The sequence below is a fragment of the Accipiter gentilis genome, chromosome 6, assembly GCF_929443795.1.
Source record: "Accipiter gentilis chromosome 6, bAccGen1.1, whole genome shotgun sequence".
In the NCBI taxonomy this organism is placed as follows: Eukaryota; Metazoa; Chordata; class Aves; order Accipitriformes; family Accipitridae; genus Astur; species Astur gentilis.
Window position 1 is genome coordinate 16904703 of NC_064885.1, and position 27640 is coordinate 16932342.

The 27640-nt window shown below is 49.6% G+C and overlaps 3 protein-coding genes across 10 annotated transcripts in view; 2 read left to right on the forward strand and 1 right to left on the reverse strand.

Annotated features, from left to right (window-relative positions):
- GIGYF2 (GRB10 interacting GYF protein 2) overlaps window positions 1–5623 on the forward strand; it is a 79166-nt gene extending 73543 nt beyond the window's left edge. The window contains exons 26-28 of the mRNA XM_049803524.1: window positions 1034–1203; window positions 1589–1736; window positions 3868–5623. Coding sequence (XP_049659481.1) covers window positions 1034–1203; window positions 1589–1736; window positions 3868–3935 — 386 coding nt within the window. The 3' untranslated portion in view covers window positions 3936–5623. The remainder of the gene's footprint in view (window positions 1–1033; window positions 1204–1588; window positions 1737–3867) is intronic.
- Window positions 5624–5734: 111 nt separating this feature from the next.
- Window positions 5735–18059, forward strand: SNORC (secondary ossification center associated regulator of chondrocyte maturation). Of its 6 annotated transcripts, none has more exons than XM_049803538.1 (4): window positions 5735–5794; window positions 8119–8263; window positions 16532–16717; window positions 17479–18059. In XM_049803538.1, the coding sequence occupies exons 2-4, from the start codon at window positions 8170–8172 to the stop codon at window positions 17586–17588; spliced, it is 390 nt and encodes a 129-aa protein (XP_049659495.1). In that variant the 5' UTR covers window positions 5735–5794; window positions 8119–8169; the 3' UTR covers window positions 17589–18059. The 6 variants fall into 6 exon arrangements, 3 of the variants coding, with proteins under 3 accessions (XP_049659495.1, XP_049659496.1, XP_049659497.1); XM_049803539.1 differs by having other exon boundaries at window positions 5735–5781; XM_049803540.1 differs by having other exon boundaries at window positions 5735–8263; window positions 16535–16717.
- A 49-nt stretch (window positions 18060–18108) lies between these two features.
- Window positions 18109–27640, reverse strand: part of NGEF (neuronal guanine nucleotide exchange factor) — a 53158-nt gene continuing 43626 nt past the window's right edge. For all 3 annotated transcript variants that reach the window (XM_049803526.1, XM_049803527.1, XM_049803528.1), the window contains 5 exons: window positions 26083–26246; window positions 24874–25029; window positions 22123–22202; window positions 21581–21685; window positions 18109–20927 (listed from right to left, as the gene is read on the reverse strand). In XM_049803526.1, coding sequence (XP_049659483.1) covers window positions 20755–20927; window positions 21581–21685; window positions 22123–22202; window positions 24874–25029; window positions 26083–26246 — 678 coding nt within the window. In that variant the 3' untranslated portion in view covers window positions 18109–20754. The remainder of the gene's footprint in view (window positions 20928–21580; window positions 21686–22122; window positions 22203–24873; window positions 25030–26082; window positions 26247–27640) is intronic.

Here is a 27640-nt window from a genome sequence, read left to right on the forward strand (position 1 = left end):
GGTGGATGAGGATCCAGTTAACTTTTAAGTGCAGGCCAAATTATCATATGTCCCTGTGCAAAGCTTTTTTTGGTGTGAAACTGGTTGGGTTTTGTACTAATTCTCCTGGAGGGCACACAGAGGAATGCCCAGCCTGAGATCACAAACTGATACCTTCTTGTACTACTGCCTCCAGTGTGAACCTGTGCAAATCCTTGTGCTCCAGCATCTGCACGCTGCAAAGTTGTGGTTCTGTGGGACCCATGAACTTGAGTGGGGAACAAGAGCTGCGCCAAGAGCCAGAATCACCTCACACAATTGCAGTGCCACATCTTCCCTCCTCTTAGAGAGATACTAGAAGTTACTTCTTGGCCTCATCTGTGATGTACTAATTACCTTCATCTGGTGTCTTGGGAGAGGCTGTGGCTCTGCAGGGCCATCATGGGTCATACATCCACAGTGAGCTTCTGTGCTTCCAAGGCTACTTTGTGCCACCGGCAGCAGCCTGTTGTCCTGGTGTCTTCCTGGCTCATGATTTGCTTTGCCCTTCTCCGTGTTAAAATAAAACTCAGTGCAACAAAGTTAGTCTAAGGAAAAAAAGATGGTAAAGATGCCTTGCAAGTGAGCTAGCTGTTGAACTTCAGGTCCTTGCAGGTCAGGTCAGCCACTGTGGAGTGTGATCTGTTGTGCTTCAGCCAAAAAGAGATTGTTCTGATGACAGCTCTGGGAGTAGTATTTTTCATTTGGGCCTGGCATTAAATTTGAACGTTAAAGCTGGCAGCGACTCAAGCTGATGGGCTAACATACCCATAGGATTGTCAGTTTGTTTTTCCTTCTCATCGCATTAGCTGCCTTTCTTATCCTTGCTTTGACTGCAGAATAGATGAAGCATTCTGTCATAGGGCTTTACTGTAGGGAACTTGGAAGGGGAAGCTGTTTGCCATGGCTACTATATAAGTGAATATTTGAAACAGAATTCCAAACTTTGTGTTTATTGCATGCATGTGTTCATGTATCAACATGCATTCCCTCACAGTCTGCCTTCTTCTTGCAGTTCCCACATTTGTTTCTTTCCTGAAGGAAGTGGAGTCTCCCTATGAGGTCCATGATTACATCAGAGCCTATCTTGGAGATACTCCTGAGGCCAAGGAGTTTGCCAAGCAGTTTCTTGAGCGCCGTGCCAAACAGAAAGCCAGTCAGCAGCGGCAACAGCAGCAGCAACAGGTAAATCTTACTCACTACAGACCTTAGGAACAGTGTATAGAGACTATATTTGAGTCTGAAAAGGCTGCATTTCTGCTGGATTGATAGGAGGATGAGCAGGGTTTTACAGGCCATGTGAATAACAGAGAATAAAGCAGATTTCAAATATTTATTGCAGAATCAAGTTTCCTTTATAACTAACAGTTGGGGCCAACTGTAGATCAAATAGTGTCTTAACACACTGATCCAGGATAAGCTTTAGAAAGATGAGGTAGATGTGTTGGATGGATGCATCAGTGGTTAGTGCTGCCACATGTGATGTAGGAAGTGCTTTGGGCTTTCTGAATGTTTTCAATATAAATAAACCAAACTTAATTGCACTTTATAATCCTGCTTTGTTTTTTAGGATTCAGTGTGGGGGATGAACCACAGTTCGCTACATTCGGTCTTTCAGACCAATCAGAGCAACAACCAGCAATCCAATTTTGAGGCTGTGCAGAGTGGGAAGAAAAAGAAGAAACAGAAAATGGTTCGTGCAGATCCCAGCTTGTTAGGTCAGTTTCAATTTTTATAAGTTAATGTTTAGTTTGGGAAAAGCCTTGTGGAGTGTAGAATTCCTGTTAACCTTAAATGGGAATATTGAATTTGAGCAGAAAAGGTAGTTGTTGAAGTGTCTTTAGTATTTGTTTCAGTATTACTATTTTAATGATTCAAAAAAACTCTATATCAGTTTCATGGAAAACTTCTGTTGAACTTTCCCTCATGAAAAGGTCTCTCCAATACCTTGGTTATTACCTGGAAACCTTTAGGTAGTTCAGGGATGTCAGTTAAACTGCCTTTCCTCTTTTGAGTCAACCTATGCCTATTTTATTGAATTAATGAATTTAATGAATTAATAAAGCTTCTCGAGGCTTGCCTTTCTTCCTTCCTACCTTTTTATATGAGCTAACCACCCTAGTCAGAAATTATGGCAAAGATTTTATGGGGAAAAAAAAGTCGAAACGTTGTCATAAGTTTTCAGTTGGAGGCAGTGGAGATGATGACATCATTAGTAGTCCCTCTTATTTGTTTATTTTTATGTTCTCTATTTTAATTTTTATGTGAGAATGGTAGTTAACTAGTGCTTATAGCATTGATGGAAAGGTTTCTTTAAAGTGGCCTTTAAGATACAAGGGTATCATAAGTACCTGAGTAGTGAGCATTGTGGAATGTAATATGGCACTGTAGTATTCCTGTAGAATAAACATGTCTACATTTGTGCTGTGTGATAAAAAGGAAACTAGGGTACTGCACTGGGCTGGTATTTGTTGTGCTGGTGCTACTTAGCTCATTCATGTAAAGCAGCCTGGTATTAACCACTTGGAATTCACTGCTTTTTTTAAGGCTCTGACAGAGCCCTACCTTTGTTTTTTATGTTCCCTTTTTGTTCTTGACAAAATCAGTACTCTTCAGTTAAATCAATCATTTCTGCAATGAAGTATATTGAATTTTTCAGTGGAATCCTAACTTATGCCACCCCTAGGTGCCAATCCAGTGTGTCTGATATGGGTCTTCAGTTGAATAGTTTAAAAACCTGCTCATGTAATGTGAAATCACCACATACAATTAAGTTGTTGCAACTGCAAGAGAAGTAGCACATGCAGCTTCTTAAAAATCAGTACACTTATTACAAATAATTCCAAAACCTTTTAGGTAACATACTGCCACGAGAGGGAGCCAGAATAATTTGCTTAAAACTACTGAACAGAGCACTGTTTATCTGTTGAAGATAATGACTGTCAAAGTGGTTTGTTTTCTAGCCCAGAGCAAGCCTACATAGCAGTCTCAAGACAATGAAATGTCAGGTTTGTGTTTAGTAGCCTTACACAGGAGAACTTTCTCATACTCCATATGAGGTTGGTACAACTGTAGAAATTGGATTTCAGTAGGAAAGTTGCATATGATATACTGGGTTTTTTTCTTGTAGCAAATGTTCTTGCTTTTTTCTCACACTTTTCTCATGTGCATCATGTCCTCAGCACTTACGATTAAAAGGTTGGGTACAAGTTTAGGTGCATCTTGAGCCATCTGCATAGCCCTATATACCTTTGTACATTCTCATGTTGTACTCCTGAGATAAAAGACTGTAAAAAAGCATGGAAATATGTGGAATTAACACTAGATTTCATAGGTAGATGTATTTAGATGTTAAAGTAAGGGGTAGAATTGCTCACACCCCCTGAAATGCTGAGCATTTCACACTTGGATTCTGAGTTCACAAAATGTATATTTCTGCCTCTTGGACCCTATAAGTACAGTGTTGATGAGCACTTCAAAGTACCAGTTGACTCAAATGTGCTCCTTTCCAAGATGTTGCTGAGCCATGTTGCCGCTGTGCCTAGACATGCCTCATACTAGCTCTGCAGATGACATCTTGTGTCAAATGAAAGTTGAAACCAGTCTTCTGCTGATCTGTTTTTAAAGACTAAGTGATACTTACCTAAATAAACAATTGATTGTCTTCGATTTATTAAGGGAAAAAAACAGAAACAGTTTGGATAATTATATCTCTAGCCTTACTGAATTTCCCTCTGAGTTTTTATTTGATAGGTATTATTCACTTTTCTTACACATGCAACAGATGTATTGCATCAAACACAATATACCACATCCAGATTTTTAACACAAGTCCTTCTTGGTTTACAGGGTTTTCAGTGAATGCCTCATCAGAGCGGCTCAATATGGGAGAAATAGAGACTTTGGAAGACTACTGAGCATGTGCAAATCAACTGGCTTTTCCTGCATCTGTTAACCATGGATTCTCCATTTTGGACACAGTACTCTCCACCATGCGTTCTTCTTTGCCTCGCAGTGAATCACAGAATCAATCATCTCAAGCTGCTTCCTCTGGCCCCAGCAAACCCTTTCTGCCCAGGACTGCACAGGCGTTGTTCCTACTGTCAGCCTAGAGTCGAGTGGACTTTGTTCAGAGTCCTGGGAGGGTGGGAGATAGGATTCATTCACAACAAGGCTGATTTGGGCAGCAAGCTTTCACTGTGCTGTGATTTCTTCTGCTGACATACCTAGGGGAAAAAAAATATCAATTGGGATTCTGCAAACCATTGCTTCCCTCTCCTGGTTACTCGTACCACATCCAACATGTGCAGTCATGGAGAGAGAGAGAGAGTTTGTGGTTAACAGATGTTGGTCAAAACCAAAATGCCACACAGATACTGACTTCGTGCTCCATCAGGGCAAGAGGTGCTCTCCCAAGCCAGGAGTTGCATTCATAAGCTAACCTTAGAACTGGCAACAGCAGGAGAGGGGTGGTGGTGGGCGCAGTTTAGCTTGGGTTGGTTTGAAGTTGCACACCCCCTGCCAGCCCTTCTCAGCACATTATTTTTGGAGGGAAAGCTCGAGTCTGTCTTCATTAGGTGGTGATGCTGAAGCTGGTGGAGTTCCCTGTTGGCATACTCCAGCCTTCCTGGACAAGTGGGGACTTCTACTCTGGGAAAAAAAGGGGGTGGCATCTCTTCTTTTAGGTTGAATTGATCCCTTAAATGCTACCTTTGGAGGGTTAGGACCAGTTTATTTTGAGCTCTTTTCCTGCAAATTTGTCTCGTTTAAGAGACAGTAGGATCTTTACTGTGTGGATCTTTAGTCTTTGGTGAGGGTGAACACTGGCTTTCAGATATATACCCCAGCAGTCTTAGCTAGTTGACATGTCAAGCAGTGCTTAGGTTAAGGAGCAGAGATGCCCTTTTGTCATGAAGAGAGACTGTGGAGGGCGAAGTTATGTGCAGTGACAGCCCTGCTTATCTTCTACACCTTAAACTATTTCATGCACCTTCACTGGGATCCATAATCTTTAAGTATTTATGGAATCATAACCTTCCTCTCTCACGGAAATATTAATACCACCTTCCTTTCTCCACCCACCCACATGCACACACACCATGAAAGAAAGAAAATGAAAACTGCCAAATGCACTTAGTTTCAACCCCCTGGTCCCATCTCCCATTCCCAGAGGGTTATAACCTGCCAAGGGAGATACGCTGCAGTTCTGGTGGAGTTGTATAAAGGTGACTGTTGTTCTGTCATCACTGCCTAAAGAAAACAGTTCGAGTTGCTCAAGAGCAGTTTGGCTTTGGATTTTATTTCGTTTGGTTTATTCATTTTTTGGGGTCACCTTTCCCTTCCTCCTCTCTCTTCCCCCTGCCCCCAAACATGTACAGTAACTATACAGAGACTGCTGCAGACTTGTATATAGTTTTTGGATCCAACAGCATGGAGAGACTTGGAACTGTTGCAAATCTGGTCTCCCTGTCTCCTTTGCTTTGTAAATTCATAAAAGGGGGAAGAGGGGTAGTTAAAATGTTTACAAAACTTTAAACTCCCTCTGAACTTTTGCCAGTGTGGGGGGGAAAAAGAGAGAACTTAAATAAAACCTGGTTGTATTATATCTGAGAGAAAACTTTCTGCTTGCTTTTGTCAAAGCTGAGTTTTGAGATAATTCCTGGTGCTAAAACTGACCCAAAACTCGACTTGCATCAGTTTTCATCAAGAAACAACAAGCAAATACACAGGATGTGGAACAACTGCTGCTTTATTTCTTCCCTGGTGAGGAATACCGGTGGGTTTTTTTCTCCTTGATAATTTTAGACTTCAAATAAACACCAGTAAGTTGAGATTGGAAAACTGACAAGAAAGCTTTAATTGCACCCCCCTGTACAGAAACATGTGCGTTCACGCTTGTGGTGTTTATGCAGGAGAGATCAAACCACGGTTGGTTTTCTGTTAATACAAACATTCAGCCATTGAGCCTTTTTTTGCCAGTCAGTAACCACCCCAACCATTCCAATTCCCTTCCCTAAATGACAGGGTTTATTTCTCCCCCCAGCGTCAAGTCCACATGGACACCTGGTAGGCTTCCCTTTAGACAAAATCTTATTTTCCTTTTTTTCTACTTGCTGCTTGTTTTTGTGTGAAAAATCCCAGTAAAAGATAATGATAAATGCTGTCTACCATTCACGTGACCACAAAGAATGTGAAGTCATTATGCTAAGACCCAATTTACACAGTAACTTTGCATTATGTTTAGGTAATGTCTTGGAGAGAACAGTGCATGTTTAGGCTGATAATTTGACTTTGTTTTAATATCTTCTTTTTTTGTGTGTGTGTATATAAGGTGTCTGGTTCATAACTACTTTCTGTTTTTTAATGGTATGATCTAATTTCTACAAGCTAATTTTGGACTACTCTATACTGTGTAACAAATAGGGAAAAGCCTGTTAATTTCCAGCTCAGCTGGGGAGCAGGAAAGGAACAGTTCATGGATTGCTAAATGAAAGCACAGAAGTGCAAGCAGGGAAAATGTGCAATAATTTGTCAAACCCGTGAGGACCTTGGTCCACTTCTGAGAGTTTGTAGATAAGACCTGTGGGGAAGATCTTGTTTGTAATATTTTAATATTCTGGCTTCTGTATTTAGTACAAAGGTAAGACACTGGCACATTCAGATTGTATGCTCAGGTGACTGCCCTGTAATATTGTGTGACAAACAGGGCCTTTTTCTGTAGCGAATGTCATTTGGATCAGTAGGAATGGGAAAATTAGGAGCTACAGCTTTGTATCTGCTGCTGGATATATATTTTTGCACTTCCAGCTCCTTTTCAGATGGAACGTGAACCTGGAAAGCTAACGGGGCTCTGATCCAAGTTTGACTGATGATGTTGAATTTGATGCTAGAGATGTCTGAGGTTTCTTTTGAGCACATTTCACCAGGTTACTTCCTAACTTGTCATTTTGCTGCAGGGACAGCGGTCACTCCTCTTTGTTTTTCCTGCTTCCCCTCGCAGCCAGGCACTTTTGCAAAGAACTGCAGCAAGCAGAATGGTTTAAAAGGACACCTGAACTCTATCTGGCTGCCTGTCAGAGAAAGCCAAAAAGCAAAGAGATCTCGTAGCAGAAAAATCTTGATTCTGAAATTTAAGACTAAACTACTCATGTCATATTCTCAGAACATAAAGAACTGACATTGGGGGTGTTTATGTACTTTATTACATGTTTTTCTGAACGGAAACTGTGAAGTATTTCATCCTCATATCAACTTAAAAAAATTCTAGTGACATTCTTCTGTCCTCTGATGATAATCTGGAGTGTTCCCCTTTTTATACACTTCATCCTTTCCCAAGTCTCTATCAGTGCAAATGTGATTTGAAACAAACCTCAGTTTTCTCTGCTGTGAACTTTCTACAAGCCCACTTGGAGGGGAGGGACAGAGTGGCAGAGGGTGGCGGGAGGAGGTGGTAGTGTCTGTGCAGTTCAGGTCCGAGGAGGATGCTGGCCTTGCCTGACAAAGGTGACTCTCCTGGAAGACTTAACAAGATTTGGACAGGCAGTTCTGCCAGCAGAGACCACACGTGGCTCCTAGTTCACCTCTGTAAGTATTATGCCTAGAAAACAAGGATGCCACGGAGCCGCTCTGGCTCTGTTTCAGAGCATTTTAGCCTGCAAACATTGAGGCCCTTGTTCTTTGCTGCACCCACCCTGGAAAGACCACTGCCACCCTGCACGCTGAGGAGAGACCAAAGCCCTTGAGCGGTCTGCTCGGTTTTGGGGTTACCTGCCCCAATGGGTCCTGTGTTATTTCCCATGTCATGAGGTGGCCAGCTGGAGGGAAAGCATTCCAGGAGCATCCCTGTGTCCTCTGGGAAGGGCTTACCAACAACTGCTCGTGTGTGTGCTGGCCTGGCAGGGTGACGGATGCCTAACAGCTTGACTGCCTATGGGGTTTTAGGCACAAATTTTAGAGGGTGGAGCTGCTTTCGGGAGGAGGTGTGCTCTAGAAGTCAGAGTGAGTGAGTCTCTGCTGGGCTTTGCACTCTCTTTCCACTTGCTGTTGTAAAGGAATTTTTTTTTTTTTTTACCTGACTGGACAAAATTTTTATTATACCAGTGAAATTTCCAAGTTGTTTCATACTTTGAAGAATTTTAAGAATTCCTGCCGATGCTTTTCCTGAGGGAAGCCATGCCCTACCACAGAGTCCTTCACCTGGTCCTGCTAACGCTGTGCGGCATCCTGGTCCCTGCTGTGCTGGCAGGTAAGCAGCTTTGTTTGCATTTAAAGCCCAAAAGTATGGGAGATCTTTTACTAACCTGCTTCTCTCTCCTTTCCCTCCCCTAAAAAAGGTCTGTAAGTATTAAGTTATAATTGATTAATGGAAACTAGCTTTGTCATCAGTGGCTGGTGGTAAGAATATATTCTCCATAGTTTTTCCTAAGCAGAACAGCAGTAGCACTTAAGTGACCATTAGTGGCAGTAGATCAGTAAACAGATGGGTCAACACTAGATGGAGTGGTCTCAGCAGCTGATGGGACAGGCTGTCTGTCACCTTGTAATGGTAGGAAGAGGTTACAATTTGTGAAAAGAAACTCTGGCTAAAGCCTGCATGCCAATTTCTGGTTCCTTCTACGCATTCTGCTACAGCAGAGCACTTTACAACAGCTGCTCTAAGTAGAAATATGTCTATGGAAACATTTAGCTCTGTCAAAAGCAGAGGTGTGCATCTAAGCTGAATTTGCCCAGAGCTGGGTGTGCTGAGGCAGACAGCAGTGCTAGGAAGGTACATGGCTCTGACTCTAGTTCAGTGAGGTGATGGGAGGAGGAATAGGTGAGACACCTGTTCTGTGAGGTGCTGTTTTTTAAGGAGATGGCTAGTAATTGCAGCCTTACCTGCTCCTGCCTTTAGCAGGCTGTGCTGGCTGAGGGGAGCCAAGGGCAGAGCCACCTTCAAGGGCTGGCTGGTCTGAGGGGGGTTTTACAAATGAGGAATAACTGGCTTCCAAACTGACTCCATAGATGGGCTCTGAGTGTACATACGGGTGGGCACTCCTATGGGGAGCTGCTTCCCTCAAAGCCTCTTCCTTTAAGCAGAGGCAAGGCTGAAGAGATGGCTCAGGCCCAAGATAATGGGCAGAAGCACAGCGCTTGTTTTCCTGAATTCCCGTCCTTCCTTCCAAGACGTGGTGCAAGGCTGGATTGCAGTTCCCTCCCAGTTTGTTCTGAGCATCTTGCCTAGCAGGGGGATCCTGGCTAGCTGTCTAGCCAATGAAATTATTTTTTTGTAAAGGAGCTTTCACATGGGTGGGGGAATTTATCACAGCGCCTAGCTGGAACATCTGTGGGTGCAAGAACAGGATTACTGTAGCTGGCATTTCCCCCACAGGTCCTCCCCTCGTAGGACACCACCTTGCTGGGAAACCTTTAAAGTAGTGAAGAAACAAGCACTAAAAAGTGGATGTTTTCCTTCTCAAACCCTGAGCTTTGATTTTTGGGTAGTGGAACATTAATTGCTTAAGCATAGTTTCAGTTTGTAGCTTTCTCATGCTCCCAGAAGCAGTGGCAGTGCTCTTCCCCTAAACCAGGTAAGGTCTTTTCTTAAGTGCTAACAGTATTTCACTCTTCTACAGAAAGTGACTCATTTCCAGTGAAAATTTAATCTGTTCCCTCTCTGAGCTAGGATTTCCTTTATGCTATTTTAAGTTTCCACTATTTGGTGCACATTTGCTCTCCCCCCTGCCTTGCCAGCTTTCCTGTGTACTTGCTCTTGGGTCAGCATTGAAGCTGTGGTTTGTACCCTGTGTCACTTCGCTCCTGTGAAATACTCCAAGTTCACTTGATTCCTGTACTGGGTGAGATGCACTCATGCAGTGAGGCCAGTAGCTCTTGACGAGCTTTGTACTGATGAATACAACATTTGGGTCCGGGGACATAGGAGAGGCTCTGTACTTCCTCTGTGGCATTTTAGAGGCTTGAGGTCTCTAAGAAGTTTGTTCTTCTCTGCTGCCCCAAAGCGGGACATGAGGGGACCAGCCTGTATGGTAAGCCATCCCTGGAGCAGAATGGTTTTCTGCTGCATTTGGAGTGGAGAGTTACCTACCCACAATACAGGGGCTTTCAGTGTGTAGTGGAATTTTTTCTGCTTTTCACCCCATTAGAAAAGGAAATTTCCTGCCTTGTGCAGACAAAGAAGGGAAGGGCACACAGACAGCCCTCTGCTCTCTGTGCATACACATGCAGCCCTGCCTTTCTGTAAACAAGTTTGTTTAACATTCATCAGAACCGCAGTGCTCTGTGCTGCTCCACACTCAAGCTCCTGGCGCTCGCACATCACAGGCTACCCTTTGTGCTCCCTATGAAGGCCTCTTTTCATCCCTGCCCTGGCCCTGTGCCCACTGTGGCTACCTAGGGCTGGGCAGCCCGTTGCTGGCCTCAAGAGTTCACGCAGCTCCTGCCCTCCCATCTCAGCACCTCGTACTTTGCGTAGCAAAGCCCTTCACGGTGGGCAGAAGCGGAGTCTGCCTTGGAGAGGGCTGCAGCTGATGCCAGCCATGCAGACCCAAGGTCCAGAATGAGTCTTCCCTTCCTTGTTGGATTTAATTTTATTACAGTGGGGTCTCAGCTACCTAGTGCCAAAAGACTCTAAGTGCTCAAGAGTTCAGCGAGACATGAAGGACCTTGCTGGCAGCTGAGGTTCCCATCTGGGTGTAGCAGTCAGAGCACTTTTGGGGTGCTGGTGGGTTGTGTACCTTGATCGGGCTTCTTGCCTAGCCAGTCTGCTTTCCTGGATGGCGTGGTCAGAGCCCTGCAACTGGAGACAGCATGAATTTCTCCTCCAAGTTACTGAGCTTTTTCCAATATCCCATTTGTCAAAGATGGGCAAACAACCGACCAAGTCTTTAACCCTCTTTGTCCACATCATCTTGGTGCAATAGGAGACAGAGCCGCTTCAAGGACTTTCTGCACACCCAAATCTTCTCCGCTGTTGCTTTCTCCAAACCCAGGTGGCACATAGGCCTAGAGCACAGGAGGTTTGTGAATTGTTGATTTTTATTTTTTCTATCAGCAAAACCAGTTTAAATTCATAGAATGGATTCAGAGCTCCAAGTGAAGTGGAAGTTAGTAAAAAGCCTTTGCAAGGCCTTGGCTTCTGAATCATGTATATTTAGTATCTAAACTCTGATGTGAGCTCATGAATTTCATTGTTTTCAGCTAATGTGGAAGTATGTTACACTGCAGTAGTACATCAGAATGTGTACAGGAGAAAAAAGCAGCAGAGCAGGAGATGTGCAGAACAAAAATGTACAGGAGAAGACCTTGTCCAAGGACATCTTTCTGTAGTGTGTCTTCATTCTCAACAGTAGGAGAGCAAAAGACTATTAGGAAGTTTTTAAAGTTAAGTACTAGAATGTGAGAAGTAGTAAATAGGTTTTGTCAGGCAAATTTCTTAAAGATGTGGTTGTTCCAACAGGTCTGTCCAGACTTACAGCAGCTCTTTGTAGTCCATTACTCAGGCTTGCTCTGCACCAACACTCCTTATAAATTACTGACACTAGTATCTGTTCCTGACTAAGGTTACTGGGTTAGAGGTGGAGAGTGAGGACGATGAGCTGCTGAAACCAGCTTGTACAAGGAAGAGTATTGGTCATGGGTGAGTAGTCTCCAGGGATGAATGCATTAGGCGGCCACATCTGCCTGCCTTGAGGTCTTGCAGTCTGCTGGGGGAGGTTCTGATTGTTCGGGGCTATCTCGAAGGATCTGTCAGATTTGATCGGTTTCCTCAAGAGCTGTCACTTGTGGAGACTTTTCCAGTCTTATCTTTCAGCCACCGAGTATCTGGGGCACTGGCTACCATGTCACTATGCATGGCAGGTCACCCCGCTTTCTTCTCACTAAGCACAGAAATAGCAGTTTCGTCAAGTTCCCTTTGGTGTCATCCCTTCTAGATCTTGCTGCAGCCCATGTAGCTCAAGTCCTGCTGGATCTCTGCATCATTCAGAAAACTCATGGTGTATTTCTTTATGGTGTAGTAACTGGATAATTTCTTCCCTTTTCCTGGCCTCAGTTGTAACTAACCTGTGCTGGAGAGAGGGAGAAGACACAATGCAGTATAGATATTTCCCTAAAATAAGGCAAGGAAGAGGGAAGGAAGAGGAGCTATCTTCCACCTGGCCTGTTGCACAACACTGGAATACTTTTAGTCCCTTTTTCCCAGGCTCCATCTCTGCTCAGTAAACCCCTGATAACTAAGGTTATTCCAAGTCTTTCTCTTAAGTGCTCCCAAGTTCTGGTTTTACCAAGTGGATTTCACTGGTAGCCTGTGAAGCAACAGTTGCCCTGGGTCTGTGCTCTAGTGCTGAGACAGGGTTAATGCTGGGGGAGAGCTCGTTTTTGCCATGGGGTCAAGGTTTCTCTCCCTTCAGAGCACCCGACGCCGAGGCACAAAGCCTCAGCAGTGCTGGGGTTACCCATGTGTGTCAGCAGCCTGGTAGCCCCTCTGTGTCCCTGCCTGCTGCCCCTGCTGAGTTGCTCCAGGGGAAACAAACCATGCGAGTACACCAGGTGGGTTTTCCTAGAGATGGGACTGGTCCAAAGGCTGATGCCACCACAGCTAATGCATGGCTCTCACCCAGATGTTAAACATCTGGTCTTGTGATGGACAACGTGTTTTGAACATGTTTCTCGGTAGTTCTTTATTTCTATGAAGTTCTTGGGTGAACAGGAAAGCCATGTGCTACTTTGCCTTTGATATTTGGGCACCAACCCTTGACTGTACCCCCTCACTTGAGATTGCAATGTGTCTGGGGTTTTTGTAAAAGTAAAAAATGCTGTGCCCTGCCCCAAGGCCACGGAGGTCCTGTGAGACTTGCCCTTTCCCTGTGAAAGACTGCCACCGGATCTGGAGCTGTCACTTAGGCATTTGTTCAGGCACATAGACCGCATCCTCCTTGTTGCAGTCAGGGTGACAGTAACTGTGCAGGTGGGCAGGCCTGGCTGCTCTGGTGCTGCTTTTCTTGTAGTTTGTATTTGGAGCCCCAGTCTCCTGTTTGTGCACAGAGAAACTGAGCCCAGGAGGGAGAGGGACTTGCGGTGCCCACACAAAATGTTGGCAGCAGAGCAGAGAACTGAACCTCCTGAGTCAAGTCCCATGCCTGTACTTAGAGCCTGTCCTGTCATTTTCCAGTCACCCTCATGTCCCACTTAAACATGTGAAACCTTATTAATAGCGTGTGTGTGTTGGGCTTTGGTGCCTAACACACACTCTTGTCCTTCTCCCTTGCCTTTCTTGCTTTTATCAGAGGACTGAAATGGGAGTGTGGCATATAATGCTGCTATGGTAGAGATCTGCTGCTCTCAGCCAGTGGCTGTGGAAGGGAGCAGGCGTGACTTCCCTATTGTTAAAGAAACCCACTGGATGTGGGGGGATGTTTGGATGGGTGGTTGGGCTTCTCAAACAGGCAGGAATGGAGGCATGTGAGGACACAAGCTGTTAGCTTAGGAGGGAAAATCAAAGGCGAGTCTTGGAAAGAAAAGTGCTGGACACAAACAGGTGCTCTCCCAGGCTACAGCGGTTTGCTCCAGAGAGAGCAAACTCTGGGGATGGTGCTTGCATTTGGTGTTGTGTTCCCCCACCCCGTGTGCCTGCTGCAGGGCTCTCGGCATCTGCTCTACCAGCATTGAGGTGCAAGAACCAAAAAGGAGACCCAGCAGTAAGCCCTGGCTCTTGGTGTTGTTCAGATGCAGGTACTTCACTTCATGCACGTCTGCGACTGCTGCTGCTTCTGAGCTGACAACTCCTGTTTAGTGAGGCACTAGACCTGACTGAAAGGAGTTGTGTTTCCCTTGGTTGAAGCGCCGTTAAGGTAAAACCACAAGAACTCAGGACAGAAAATGCATGTTTAGCACAGTCTGCCCTTTCTGTGAAGGTGAACTGAAAGCATGTTTTAATCAGATGAGGGGCGTTAACAAAATACATATCCAGCAGCCATCCAGGATTCTAGCCAGGTCTTAAAAATCACTGAGATCATAAACAGATTAGACAGTTTCCTCTTTACTTGGCTATCAAAAATAAGCTCTGTGCCCTGCTTAGAGAGCTGCAATAAATTTTTCAGGAATTAGATGCACCCGGGGACAGAAGAGACTCTCTGGGACCTGTGGGTCTGGTTAGAAAAAGAGCTTTTGCATTACAGTTGGAAGGAGTAGTGCTCTTCCTCTTCCCTTTGAGAATGGGGAGTTGGGAAGACCCTGTCCAGGTCCTACAGCCTCCCTGGATGGTGCCTGTTTCTGTTAAAGATCATCTGAGCTAATGCCTTTCCCCTGGTCAGATGCGAGGGGTACGCCCAGCTCTTTTGGCTTTGGAGAGAAAAACATTCCTGGGAAATGCAACAATGGCTTCCTCCCAGCGTGGTGTTCTCTTGCCAGATGGGAACAGCTGCAGTGTTGGTGCTGGCCCCGGTGGTGTTGACACAGTCAAGAAGATTGTATCTGGAGTGTAGCTCTTCTGTGCAGAGTTTCTCCACTTGCGAAAGCAGCCTGGAACCAGGGCTTCAAAAGCATTACGTACATTTGGTCTGTGCCTGAACCAACAGCTACCTAATGCCACCATTGGTAACTAAATGGCTCTGGCTCTGCTTGGTTCCTTTCCCTGTTGTTCTAACTACATTTACCCACTAAATTCTGTATTTCCTCCTGATCTGTCCTCTGGTAGCTAAACCACAGGATTTATAGAAGAGAGGTCCACTGGAAATGGCACTTTCTGGAAGAGCCTCCAGATGGGATGCGAGTCTCCAGCTCTGCTGGTTGGTTTTGCAGGACAGGTTAGGAAGGGCCCTGCAAAGGGCTCAGGTGTTTCTGGGGAGCCCTCATGGAGCACAAACCTCTTGTGTGTTCATACCGGGGATGCAAGATGCTGCCTCTGATGCAGTGACCACAGATGTACCAAGCGGGCGAGGACATGGTATTCACAGTGACTCCCGGCTTCTCCCCAGGGTGGGTCAGCCAGCCAGAGCAGGCTGGTGTCTGCCTGGCTTAACTGGCACAGGCCTCAAACCAGGGGCTAATTTGTCTCTCTCATTGCTCATTGGGCCAGACTTGAATGTGGCAGCTGTCTCACTGAAAATCCTGTAGCTTTTGTGGCTGTAGAAAGGACTTTCAAAACTGGTCTAGAACCCTGGTGTGTTCCTGTGTCTGCAGGCAGCCTCAAATAGCTTCAGGGATGGTGGGAGCTACTCTTTGATGTGAGCCCTGTGGTAAGTCCTATCAGTGGGTTTGTACAGGCAGCAGAGGTGAGTGTTTTGGTGTTGGTCCTCCTGTTCCTTTTGATGCAGGGCTCCTATAGGAGAACAAAGTGTGGTGGAGCCCATTAGTGTCAATTCCTCAGCTCGCTCTCCTCCCACAAAGTGCCGGCTGCCTGTGGGAGGTAAGGAGGGCTCTGGTTACTTAAAGCTGGGGCTGATGCGCTGCCACTTCTCTTGCTGGGCCAGGGAGAGCCTGGGACAAGTGTTTGAGTGTCCCTGGTACACTGAGAGACACTGTGCCAGAGCCGGGGTGCCTGGGGATGCCTCTGTGCCTTCCCCCAGGGAGCCCAGGCTGCTTGCTCTGGTTCCTCTGATGCCCTCTTCCTGGCCTTGATAACCACTGTGTCAGTTCAGGTGGGCCCTGGTGCTGGATGCTGTTCGTTTTCCTCCCCCTCCTTTTTTCCCCATCCCAGTGCAACATTCCCGGCGGTTTCGGCAAGGAGCTGTGGAATGTCTCCTGCTCCCATAGGGCTCACCTGAACAAGCTGGTCATTGACAGTGCTCAGCTGAGCCACACACAGACAGGCAGGGCTCTCTGGTTTGGTCCCTGACCCCACAGGGGGAAGAAATAACAGGAGGTGAATGGTAACATCAAACAGAGCCCAGCCCAGCTTTCATCTCCCTGGCATGGCATGGAGCTAGGGCAGAGGGAAGTTGAGGCTCTGGGGCTCCTGTCTGGGGGAGCGGTATCCTGCACAGTGGCAGCGCCTCTGGCATCCTATGCTGTGTAGGTTGGTGGTGCAGGACAGAAAGGCCCTGAGATGCTGTGAATTTGGCCAGCACAGGTGGCTGGCTGGTCTCTGCCTGTTTCAGGAATGTGACAGCCCCTCCCAGGCCAGTCCCATGGGCATCTGTGAGCAAACTGGCTGTGGATATTCATGCAGGGCCTGTTTTTGCACAAGCAGAGGTGGCATGGTTGTGGGGATCTCCCTGTCATCCCCTGGGTGCTGTATGTACACCAGGTTGCCACAAAAGCCTATGGCAGTGTGGTTTCACCCCGGGGCACGGGCATTGCCTTCGGCTGCTCTGGGTGTTGGTGTTCTGCGGAGGTGGTGCCCTCCCAGAGGTGGGCTCTGCCCCACTGGGTTTCTCAGCCCTCAGGTCACCGTCCATCTATCCTGGCACACTCGGCAGGCGGCTGGAGCCCACGGACCTGCTGAGCTGCTGCTGTCACCAGCAGCCTGGCCGGGGCCACCCACACCCCTGAGTGACCATGGGTGCTTGTCTCCCAGCAGAGTACCCGCAGGGCCCAGTCCCCACCCTCTGGAACGAGCCACCTGAGCTGCCCTCTGGAGCTGGCCCCTTTGACGCCGCCACCACCACAGCCCAGCTCTCAGACGCCACCGCTTTCCCCCTGTACACTTCTGAGCTGGAGCCTGAGGACACAACCCACCTGCACCGGCTGGATGCCGGGGACGGTACGTGACTGCGTGATGGGCTGCCAGTGGGTTGCTCCTGCAGCGCCTCGGGATGTCCTCACTGTAGATTTGCTCTTTATGGGTCTATTGCCTTCCAGGAGGCATTTGAGCCTCCAGAGGTGGCCTGTCCCCAGCCCACACTGCTGCAGGGGGGGAAGACTGCCTGCATCACCTGCTCAGGGAAACTTCCCTGCCAAAAAGCCTCCACTGTGGAGTGCTTGCCAGCCCCAGAGCAGCTGCTGAGACCTTTCTTCCTGCCCTGGGTCTGACCCATCACAGCAGTTACCTGCAGAAAGTGCCCTGAGCACAGGCATGGCTCTCCAGGGCAAGAGCGTGCTTAAAGCTCTTTAAACAGGGAATGTGAGCACCTTTCCTGGCTTCTACCTACAGCAAACACCTGCTGTGATGTGGTTCTGCAACAAGCAAAGCAACTCTTGGTGCAGGTGTTTAACAGGAAACCCTGAGCACCAAAGACCCACTTTGTGGCAGCTGTCCTTGTCACCAGGAGCCGGTGAAAGGGAGGCAATGGCTGGCTCCAGCCCCCTGCCCAAGGGCTTGATGCCGCTGGGGCACAGGACCACACCTTGGCTGCATCGGGACATGGGACCAGGGCCACTATGGCCAACGCAGGGAGCTCTGGGGCAGGAGTGTGGCCCGATGCCTGGGGACGTGCTGGGTGTGGGGGTGATCCCCATAGCCCTTCCCATCTGGGACCCACTGGCTCTGCCAACCTCACATCACCTTGTTCTCTGTCCCTGCAGGCTCACTGGGGCCCGGAGCTATCGGTGCCATTGTCATCGCCTCCCTCCTGGGTACGTCTGTGCTTGTGGCCTTGGTCGTCATCACGCTGAGAAAGTTCTTGGCCTCCTGAACTCAATAAAAGATTTTTCTGTAACACAACCCGTCTCCTGCCCTCAGCTGCTCCTGCTCTCCATCTGCCTGGGGCCCCCTAGGGAGAAATGCCGCTGTGGATGCGGCAAAGGGCACTCCAGACTCTTTGCTGGGCAGCAGAGCTGCACCCCAAAAGCACTCCTAGCATGTGGGTCTCCTGGGTGCATGCACACCCGGCAGGCTCAACTACAGCAAGCACTGTTGCCCCCACCATCAGGAGGGACCTGTGGCAGCGAGTGACTTTGAGCTGGCAACAGCTCTTTTGGTCTAGCCTGGTGGTAATGGTGTTGGGCATCACCTTGCACAGGTTTCCTTGGGAAGGGTTGTTCTGTTGGTGTAAACCACCCTGATACTTCCCCAGTCTCACCCTACCCCATGTTCACGTTCAGCCCCACTTCCAGTCCCTGCGTTTGGGCTGGTTTCCCCCCACCAGTCGCACTGGAGGGGACTGGGGAGGAGGCGAGCGGTCTGTGTGTGGGGAGGAAGAAGATGCACGCGTGTTGCTTTGGCACTGGCTCACTCAGCTATATTTCATCACATGGAAAAACAAGACAATGAGAAGTTCCCCTCAGTTTGCTGAGGCAGCCCGGTGGGGGCTGGGGGAGGGGTCTCCAGCCCATGCTTGTGGGCCCCAAGCCTGGCCCTGTACAACACTTGAGACCACTGAAACAGAGCCGTGCAGGGCTGGTTCTGAGGAAATAACAATGGATGTCACTTGGTGCCTGAAAATGGCACAGCCTGTGCCTAGGGTCTGGGCTCCTAAAAAGTCACAACAGAGCAAGAGGGTCTGGGGTGAGTCCTAGGGCTTGGTGGTGGGTTGTGGGACAGTGCACAGCAGGCCTGGGCCCCTCTCCCCCCAGAAAAACGCAGTGAGGAACTGGCATCCTGGCACTGGGGACCCTGGGTCAGCCCCTCCACTAGCCAAAGAGCTGTTTCTGATGGGTAAAGGAGCATTCCTGTGCAATGAGAAACATCCCAGGCAGGGCTGTGGGGCTGTAGTGCGTGGGCTGGGCTGGCCACTGCACTGTGATGCTAGAGGATCTAGGATGTGGTGATTTCTTAGGTAATTTTAAGGATTTCTAGAGCTGGAGCTTCTCTGGGGTTTGCTATAGAGAATTTCTGGCTGCTGCAAGGTTTGGACCCTGAGCTGGAGGTTTGGTTGTACTTGGAAAGCTGATGGTGGGGTGCTGTTGGGGGGGATCTCATTTGGAGTCTCCCCATTAAATGAGCTTGAAGTGCCAGACTGGAGGCTGTGGTCCTTTCCTGACCCCAGCTCTGGGCTGGGCACTGGCAGGTGGTTGGGAGCCTCTGGCTGGTGTGAGCAACCCAGGGACCTTTTCTCAGGGGTGCTACAGGTGGCCAGGACAGGCACAGCCTTGCTGTGGTGGACCTGAGCTAGGCCTGAGCAAGGAACCCTTTTGCTCTCCCTTCACTTGCTGTGCCTCCCACCAGCTTGGTCCTGGGGGCTGGCTGCAGCCCCCCTCCCACTGCAGGGCTGACGCTGGGCTGGCTGTCTCAGGCCTGCGGTGACTGTACAAACAGCCCCCAGGGCAGTCCCGGCCCTCCTGCAGCTGGGTCTGGCCTCATGCTGCACACCCTATGTTGGTCCAAAGACCAGTCCAGAGCTCCCCTCCAGCGGCACCCCAGTGTCCCACTTCCTCCCCATGTTGCCACTGGCATGGCCGTGCTCTTCTGCTCTGTGCGCGTGGCTGGCAGGTGCCTCTGTCGGCAGGCAGCTGTTCTCGATCCCCTTTTCAAACACAACTGTGGCACTGCTGAGCATATCGCAATGCAGGCCACAGCACCTGGAAGACTCTCCAGTGTTACAGAAAGATGCCAAATAATTGATTTCCCTGATGGACACTGGCTGCAGCTCGGGACCAGCCTGTAGTTAAGAGGCCCTGCGCTGTGGCCATGTGTGGGACTGTTCAGAGGTGGCTGCTGTGGGTCTCTCCCTTGTCTGGTCTCAGTGCTGTGCCCTGGGCTTCATGCGATGCTCAGTGCCACAGCTGGAAGGAGTGATGATCCAGCTCTGCTGGCGACAGATGATTTGCGTATATACAGGGAGGTGAGCCTGTACAGGGAGTTTCTGTGTGCAAGTTGTGCGTGCAGCTGGGTAGTGTGGGTTACAAGCATGCAGGCAGCGATCACTGGGCCTCGCACAGCACGTGGGACAACAGCTCCTGGGGTAATGTCACTCGCCTGCTGCATGGCAGCCCGGGTCTGCTGGTGCTCCCGTGGTACGCGGTGGTGTGCGAGGAGATGCTGGGACAGCCACTCTGCTCCATGCATCGGCAGCAGTGAGGAGCAGAGACTGCAAGTGCCAGATCAACCAGGAAGGGCTGTGGTACCAGGCTTCTGCGGTGTCTCTGCAGAGGGATGCTGGCTGCAGAAGAGAGGGTGAGCCGTGGGGCAGGGCCCAGAGGTGCTTCAAGAGGCCATCAGGCAGGCAGAGACGTCGGTCAGGGCTGGCGAGGTTGGGTTGCTGGTGGAGCAGGGCTGGGTATGGAGCATTTTGGAGCATTTGGAAGCAGGTGGAGGGTCTGCCCTTGGCAATGGGCCCAGCGGCTTCACAGCAGGACGGGGGAGGTGGAGTTGCTGGGGCTCTCATCCTAGCTTGGTGCCGACGGGCTGTGTGAGAGATGGTGAGACGGCTCCTCTGCTCCAGTTTCTACCCCTGTAAGATACCACTTTAGGAGGGCCCCAAACTCAAAATGTAGAGATGAGCTGTAAGTGCTCAAACTGGGCAATGTTAATTGCTTAGTTGCATTTGTGGACACATGCCTTTCCCAAGTGGCCTGAGCCAGCCCCAGCTAGCATGTGTGCAGGGAACAGGGGTCAGCTGGCCAGCACCTGGTGGCCTTCAGACTGTGTCTGTTTGGCTTGTGCTCTTTGGGGCTTTACAGAACACCTGGAAATGGGTTATTTTAGCCAGTTCAAAGCACTGATCTCCAGGAAAGGATCAGTGCCGTTGGAAGTGTGGTGGGGAGCCCAGGACCTACAGTCTGTTCAGGGGTGCATGTGCCTGGTCTGCCACACCAGGTCCTGCACTGTGGCCCACAGCACCACCACTACATATTCCCAGCCGGCAGGGTCTGTCCTCTGCCTCTCTCAGAGGCACTCCAGATGCTTGGGGATGCCAATGGTTATTGGCGGTTTCTGCTGCCCAGTTTCCTCCGCTGACTGTCATCCGACTTATGCACCCGGAAACACTCCTTCAAGTTCTGGGCTCGGATTTTGGGGTTCAGGATCTCCTCCCCCATAGAACTGGGGAACCAGCCCCTCTCCTGGTCATGAAGACGCTCCCCAAAGATCCAGCCTAAGCAGAGACAGAGACAGTCATAAATGGGGAAGGACTGGCCATTGCTCCTGCACTGGGACAGTTGTGCTGGAAAGAGCCTACAGACCTGGCAGTGTTTTCTGGAAGCTGCTCAGAAGCCTGTGCTGGAGTAGACCCAGTTGTAAATCTAGCCAGGGAGGCCCGCTTGCCTGAGCAGTGCTGTGTTTGGACAACTGACTCAAGGGATGCCAGCAGAAAGCAGGCACTGCTGCCACTGAGTGCCTTCCACTGTCCCTGATGCCACTGGAGTGGGACCCAGCAAAGCCCCAGTGTGACTGACTCCACCAGCTGCAAGCGTGCCCCAGAGACCAGGACCAGGCAGCTGCAAAGCATCATCAAGATAAGAACATCTGGGTAACATCTAGGTTACATCTGGTGTGGCTGTGCTAGCCCTGCCACAGCCCACAGCCAGTGCCAGGGTGGCTGTGCCAGCATTGCCACAGCTCAGGGCAGCCTGCGTTTGCTGAGTGTTAGGAGGAAACAGTAACTCCCTCCTCCTGCTGTAAGCTCCCTTGGCTGTGATGCCAGGGTCTCTCCCTGGCCAGAGGGTCCCTCCTGTCTGCTCGGCAGCTGCCTGTAAAGCCCACCCTTCCACAGGGACTCCCAGCCCAGCCCCATCCTGTCCCCCATACCATCGTCTGTCTTGTCCAGGATGTTGAGGATGTCAGCCAGTTCTAAGGACAGCTCATCTGGCTGCTGGGCCACGTATGGGTGGACACACTGGATCTGTGGGCAGTCTGCCAGGGAACAGGATGAGAGTGATGGATGGACGGATGGACTGGAACAGAGCCTGCTGCAGGACAGTACGGCTCAGGTGGATTTAGCACCACGAGCTCTGTGAATGGTGTCTCTGACCTGGTAAGAAACCCCATGGACGTCAAGGGGTGCCCCAGCCACAGGGACCAGGGGAGCATTGCTGTGGGGAAGGGAGCTGGGTGCACATCACCATTGCAGAGCCACCCATGAGCAGCTTTGGTGGCAGGGAGAGTGCTGGTGCAACCCAGCCCAGGTTAGAGGGGAACAAGGTCAACATGGTGGAAATGCAAGGGGAGCCCAGGGAGAGGGTTCAGCTTAGGCACAGGCCCCAGGCTTGGGGCTGGACTGAGATCGAGGTAAAGTAAGGTGCCCTGTGGTAGGGGTGAAGAGCTCCTGGTTCCTATGCTGTGTCTCTTACCAACAAGTCTGGATGTAAATGAAACAAACTTGGTTCTCCGGTTCGGGGCCAGTGAAATCATCCAGCGCTTCATTTCGCTCCTGGATAGGGGAGACAAACCAAGGCTGTGAGTGTGAGACAGTCATAGGGACCCCAGGTCCCCTGGCCAGCCAGCCCTGGGCTCCCAATTCCTCCTCCCATGACCCTTTCCTGCCTGCCGCTCCCCCCCCCTCCATGGTCCTGAACTCACTGGTGATGCTCAGTCCCCCTCTTGCATGCACCGGTTGGGATGTCACATGTGCCATAGTGCCCTGGGCCCTGCTGCCCAGGCTGGCTGTCCCTGCTAGCAGCAGGATCCCCCTCTGCGGAGCAGCATGGCTTCAGAGAGCCAGCAGCAGGATGGGGGGTCTGGCATCCTCTGAGCTCTAATCAGCAAAGGCAGCTCTTGGCTGGGCTGGATCAATAGGAGCAGTTTTTCCTGGAGAAAAGCAGTTAGAGGAACCATTTATTCCTTCAGCTGCTGTGCGGGAATGTTTGAAGGGCAGAGCTGATTAATTCACTTGCAGACAAATACTGCGGTATACCAAGGGTACCGCTCATTCACCAGTGCATGAGATGAGACCTGTGTGAACATGTCACCGGATCCAGCATGCTGTTATGCAAAACCTGGGCCTGCAGGAGGAGGGTGAGGATTTCACAGGTGCTCGAGAAGCCCTAGGCCTGGTGCTCCCTTGAGGCTTCCCTCAGCCCCGCTTGGAAACAGGGCAGTTCATCCTCACAGGCTCCGGCTCCTGCCTGGAGGACCAGCTGTGCTCCTGACCCCGAGGGAGCCAGAACTTTCTACCTTCTCAGATGGTAGTTTTAAAGCCTGAATTTGACACACATCTAAAGCCACCGGAGTGTTTTCCAGGAGGAGAGATGCCTAAAAGGGAGATGTGAAGGACGAGTGTTGGCAGGCTGATCTGCATGGCTGGGAATACCTTGTGCTTCAGGGCTGAAGCATGATGCCAAGGACCAGTGAAAACACCTGCAGCTGCAGGTCCAGTGCAGCCCCTCACACCATGAAGATGTGCAGGATGGGCCCTGTGCACTGAGGAGCTGGCACACAGAGATCAAACCAAGGGTCTTGCCGTGCTTGTGGCCCTATCTGTAGGCTGGCCTTGCACACAGCTCCTTGCAGGGCTCTTTGGATCCTGCCCGCAGCCCCCATCTCCTCTCAGCCTGTGAGGGGCCCACCTGTGCTCCAGACCTGTCCCTCCGACTAACTGCGTCCAAATATACTGCCAGCTCCTTGGCAGAGCCCACCCAGGGCATTAGCTGCAAGCTGCCACCAAGCAGGTCATCGTTGCCACATGGGTTCAGAGCTGGGCCATGCTGCAAGAGCTATGGAACAGATGCAGCAGTCTCTATTTGGCACCCACTTATCTCTTCTAATTCTTCAGTTTTCCAGTTTGTGCCCAATACTGCCCCGACCATCCCTGCAGCTCTGGAACAGCAGCCTTCAGCAGTTGCTACATCACATTTCAGTGCACGAGACCCGTTGGCAAGCCGCGTGCTGGATCACAAACTCAATGTGGCCATCTAGAACATGGGACAGGATGCAGAAGCACAGAACTACAATTTCTGCCCCCTGTCCCTGAGCTAAGGCAAACCCTGGCCTGGTTAATCGTTTTCTGCACAGCTAAGTCTCACAGACGTCAAATGCGCATTTGCCCTGCGTAATGTGACTGACATCTCTATTTTCAGTACAAAAGCCACAGTCACATGTCTGGGGAGAAGGTGCAGTTGCCCACTGTGCTGGGGCCTCATCTTCCTGATGGTAGTGCTGTACTGCACTGGGGGGGGGGAGGGGGGGAGGGTGCAGCCCCCGGGGCTGCAGCAGGCCAATGGTGCTGGTTGGGGCTGGTGTCTGTTAAGGGATATGGATGTTGAACATTGGCCTACTGACAGCAAAGAAACATCAAGCTGGGGGTGTGCATCATCTTTAGTAGCTATTTACGTGGTGGGACACATACATCTATAATAGCACAGATGCTCTGCCTACAGACCGTGGGTCTGGGAAGGTTTGGGTCAATGAGAAAGCCCTGCTCTGAGCTCCAAAACAATCAGGTCTCTGTTAGCGCAGCTGAATCATTTGCCCAGTCTGAGCTTGTTGGAGTCTGAAGTGAAAAATCAGTGAGCCAAAAAAGCCTGTATCCAGGGAGACAAGGAGGCCCCAAGCAGCAGAAGGGCTGTGTGAGATTGAAATCAGCTGTGGAAGGCGCTGAGGAAGAGGCCTCTTCTCCACCTTTGCCTACACCCAGGAGCCACTTTGCTTCACAGGGCTGGTCTGGTGTGGCCTTCATCTTTGCGAGTGAGCCCGCTGAGCTGCTGGAGTGTGCACAGCATACATCCTACTTGCTTTTAGTTTCTGAATATGCTGCAGGCTGTAAGTCAGTTACGCTCTTGTGCTGGGGCTGATTTCTGATCATTGTGTCCCAGAATCCAAAGTGCCCATCCATCTTCCACTCTAGATGCTACAAATACACTGTACAGGAGAGAAACCTGCCTAGTTCCCTAGTGCCTTTCAGTAGGACAGATCGAAGATGGCCTTGGGAGAGCGATGTTGGGCAGAGAGGTTTGTAGGGCCAGCCCAGCTGCAGCAGTGGGATCCCTGCCTGCCTGATCCTGGTAAGCCTGGAGAGCTGGTGCCCATGCGGGCAGAATGCTGCCCTTGCGTGGGTGTAGGGAGAGAGCACTGCTGACTGCTGGCAAGGTGACTGTTGTACTCACTGGGATGATGCCTTCAGCATGTAGCTGGCCTCCCGGTCATCTGCATTCTCCAGCAGCCTCAAGATGAAAACGTTGGCCAAACTCTGCCCCTGGTCTTCTAACTCCTCTACCCGAAGAAGTCCCCGGGGAGCTGAGTCAAACACTTGGTACTTATCCCTAGGAGAGTTTAGAGGATTAGGAAAAACTGCAGTTATCCCAGGAGATGTTGATTTCAGCCACCCAGAACTGTACTGGAGACACAGACCAGGAACCTCTGCATGGCAGGAGGGTAAAAGATGCACTGCCACAGGAAGGGATGAGGAGGCAGCTATGAAAACCCACCACCAAGCAATAGACCCTCTCCTTGCTCTGCCTTAGGCATCCTACATGGCCTAGAACAAGTTGCTTGCTCTGTCTGAGCTCCCCATGTAAGAAACACAGATGGTGCTCCCTCAGAGGGGACTGTGAGGCTTAATTCATTCCCATTGGTAAAATGCCTCTGTGTTTTCTTGATACAAGCTGCCACAGAAGCAAAATATTTCCAGGTGTACAGACGCTGCGGCGACATGTTTATTAGAAACGTTGGGACTAGTGAGATGCTCTCTACCGGTGAGTCTAGTTAATGCTACAAAGAACGTCCTGTTCTCTGGGACCCGTATGTTTGTGCTGCTGTATTTCACTAGTGTCTAGTTGCACAAGACATGGTCCTAAGCATGATGACATTCTCCTCCTGAGGCAGGTTACACCTTGTCAAATATAACTGCTAGCCTCAGGCCTAAATTTATACCCCTTCCTGCTGCTTAAATTTTCTAGCCTGCTTTCTTAGAAGTTTGGCTAAGTTTGAGCTGTTCTTCAGGCAGCGATGAGTCAAAAATCACTTCTTGACAGGAAGACAGGCCTTCTGGGTCAGCTTACCAGTTGATGTAGCTCACTGCCACTCTGCAGAAACTGGTGGATACATGCTTGCTTACCCTGCTGGGAGACCTGGCCTGGAATCTGTTCAAGTGCTGTTTGGCCATAACTTTTCAGCTGAAGAGTGCTGTGCCATCCATGAAGAGTCAACTGTGCTCAAAGGCAAGGTGACTGCTGGAGGGGGGTGTACAGGTCAGGCTAGGATGCCCTCCCTGTGCCTGGGGGACAGGACAGGGGCACAGCATCACAGCCCAGATAAACCCAGGGGCAAATAGGACTACTGAAGTGCTCTGCGTACTATCCGAATTGTGCACTCACCCAGGAATTTGCCGGCAAATTACCAGCAGATCATTGAAAAGGAACAAGTAGATTTCTCTGAAGAGTTTCTTGGTGCGAAGCGTTCGTGATGTCTTTGGACCGTTCATTTGCTGCAATTCCCCCTGCTTCAGCAGCCAGCGGGAGTGAGAGATGATGGGCACAGACTAGAGGTGAGGAAAAGAGGGCAAAGATCAGGAGGGCAGCAAAAACTCATGGACTCATGTGGTCAAGATGCTGAAAGCAACAAGAGATGTAAAAGGAACACAACCTGCACTGCAGACGATGGAGCAGTGCTGTGCAGAGAGGGCAGTGTGCTCTGCCATCCACACTGTAGCCCAGCACAGAGTATAACAGAGCTTAGACAGGGAAACAATAGGGGCCTGAGAATGAACACACACTCAAGGATGGTGATGCTGGAGTTCCAAGTGCTGGATTTAAACACCAGGCTATGCCCTGCACAGCCTGATCTGTCTCTGAGAGATCCCATGTCTCATCACCTGGGCTGAGCCTTTCTGGCCAGGGTTGACTGACTTTCAAAAAAGTGTATTTGGCCTTTTGGCTACAAAAAAAACCCATATTAAACAGGTTCTCACTGGTTGGGTCTGTCCCAGCCAGGAGGAAATACTGTCCACACAGCCACCAACAGTACTTCTGCTAGAGTTTTGCCATGCATTACGTTAAAAACAAGCCGCCCAGAAAAAAGCACGTCTTGTATCACAAGAACACCACACTTCCAGTCAAGTGACTGAAATATTGGAAAATATCTGCATAGCTGCTACTCTTTCCATCTTCATGCTCTCTCAGTGTTTGTCACGTGCACAGGGACAGAGTCTGTCTTTCTATGCTCTTGTACTCTCTCCAAGAGAGGAGCCCTGCCTGTGCCAGTGCCCAAGGCAGACCTGCTCCAAAGATGAACAAGCTCCTGCCTGTCATTACAGACTCAGCTTTACAAGAGATGAAGGCAGCCTTGTAGCTACCCTAGTCTAGTGCTGTCCTGTGGACTGTGGTCTAGCCCTGACACACTTGTAAAGTGCTCTGGAAAAATCAAATTCTTGGTTGCCCAGTGTGGCTTTACAAACAAATAATTTCAATTTTTTTTTGCTTCTGTTGTTCAGGTACGTAACAAGGTTGCTGGGAAGCTAAATATGCTCCTTAAAGTTTGTGAAGCAGACAGATCTAAGAAGCATCTCCATAGCACTCAAGAAAAGAATTGGCAACTTTATACTCAGCACTGGAGTTTCATGGCATATATTAAATGAGATCTGGTCAGACACCCTAAATATTGATTCAGTCATTTCCTGAGTGGAGCCAAAACAGATCATCAGCAGGTAATTAGAGACTGTACATAATGCATAAACATAGGGATGAATTAAAATGGTGGGACAGTCTTCATTTTGGTATTTGCCAGCTTTAAAGTGTTTTGCTTTGTAGCTTTCATCTTCCTTTAACATAATTTTCAATGTAAAATAATAGCTGAAAGCTGACCTGCGTTTTGAAGAGAGGTGAGAGGGAAGAGCCAGAACTGAGTGCTAGAGCAGGAGCCAGCCACTGCGCACAG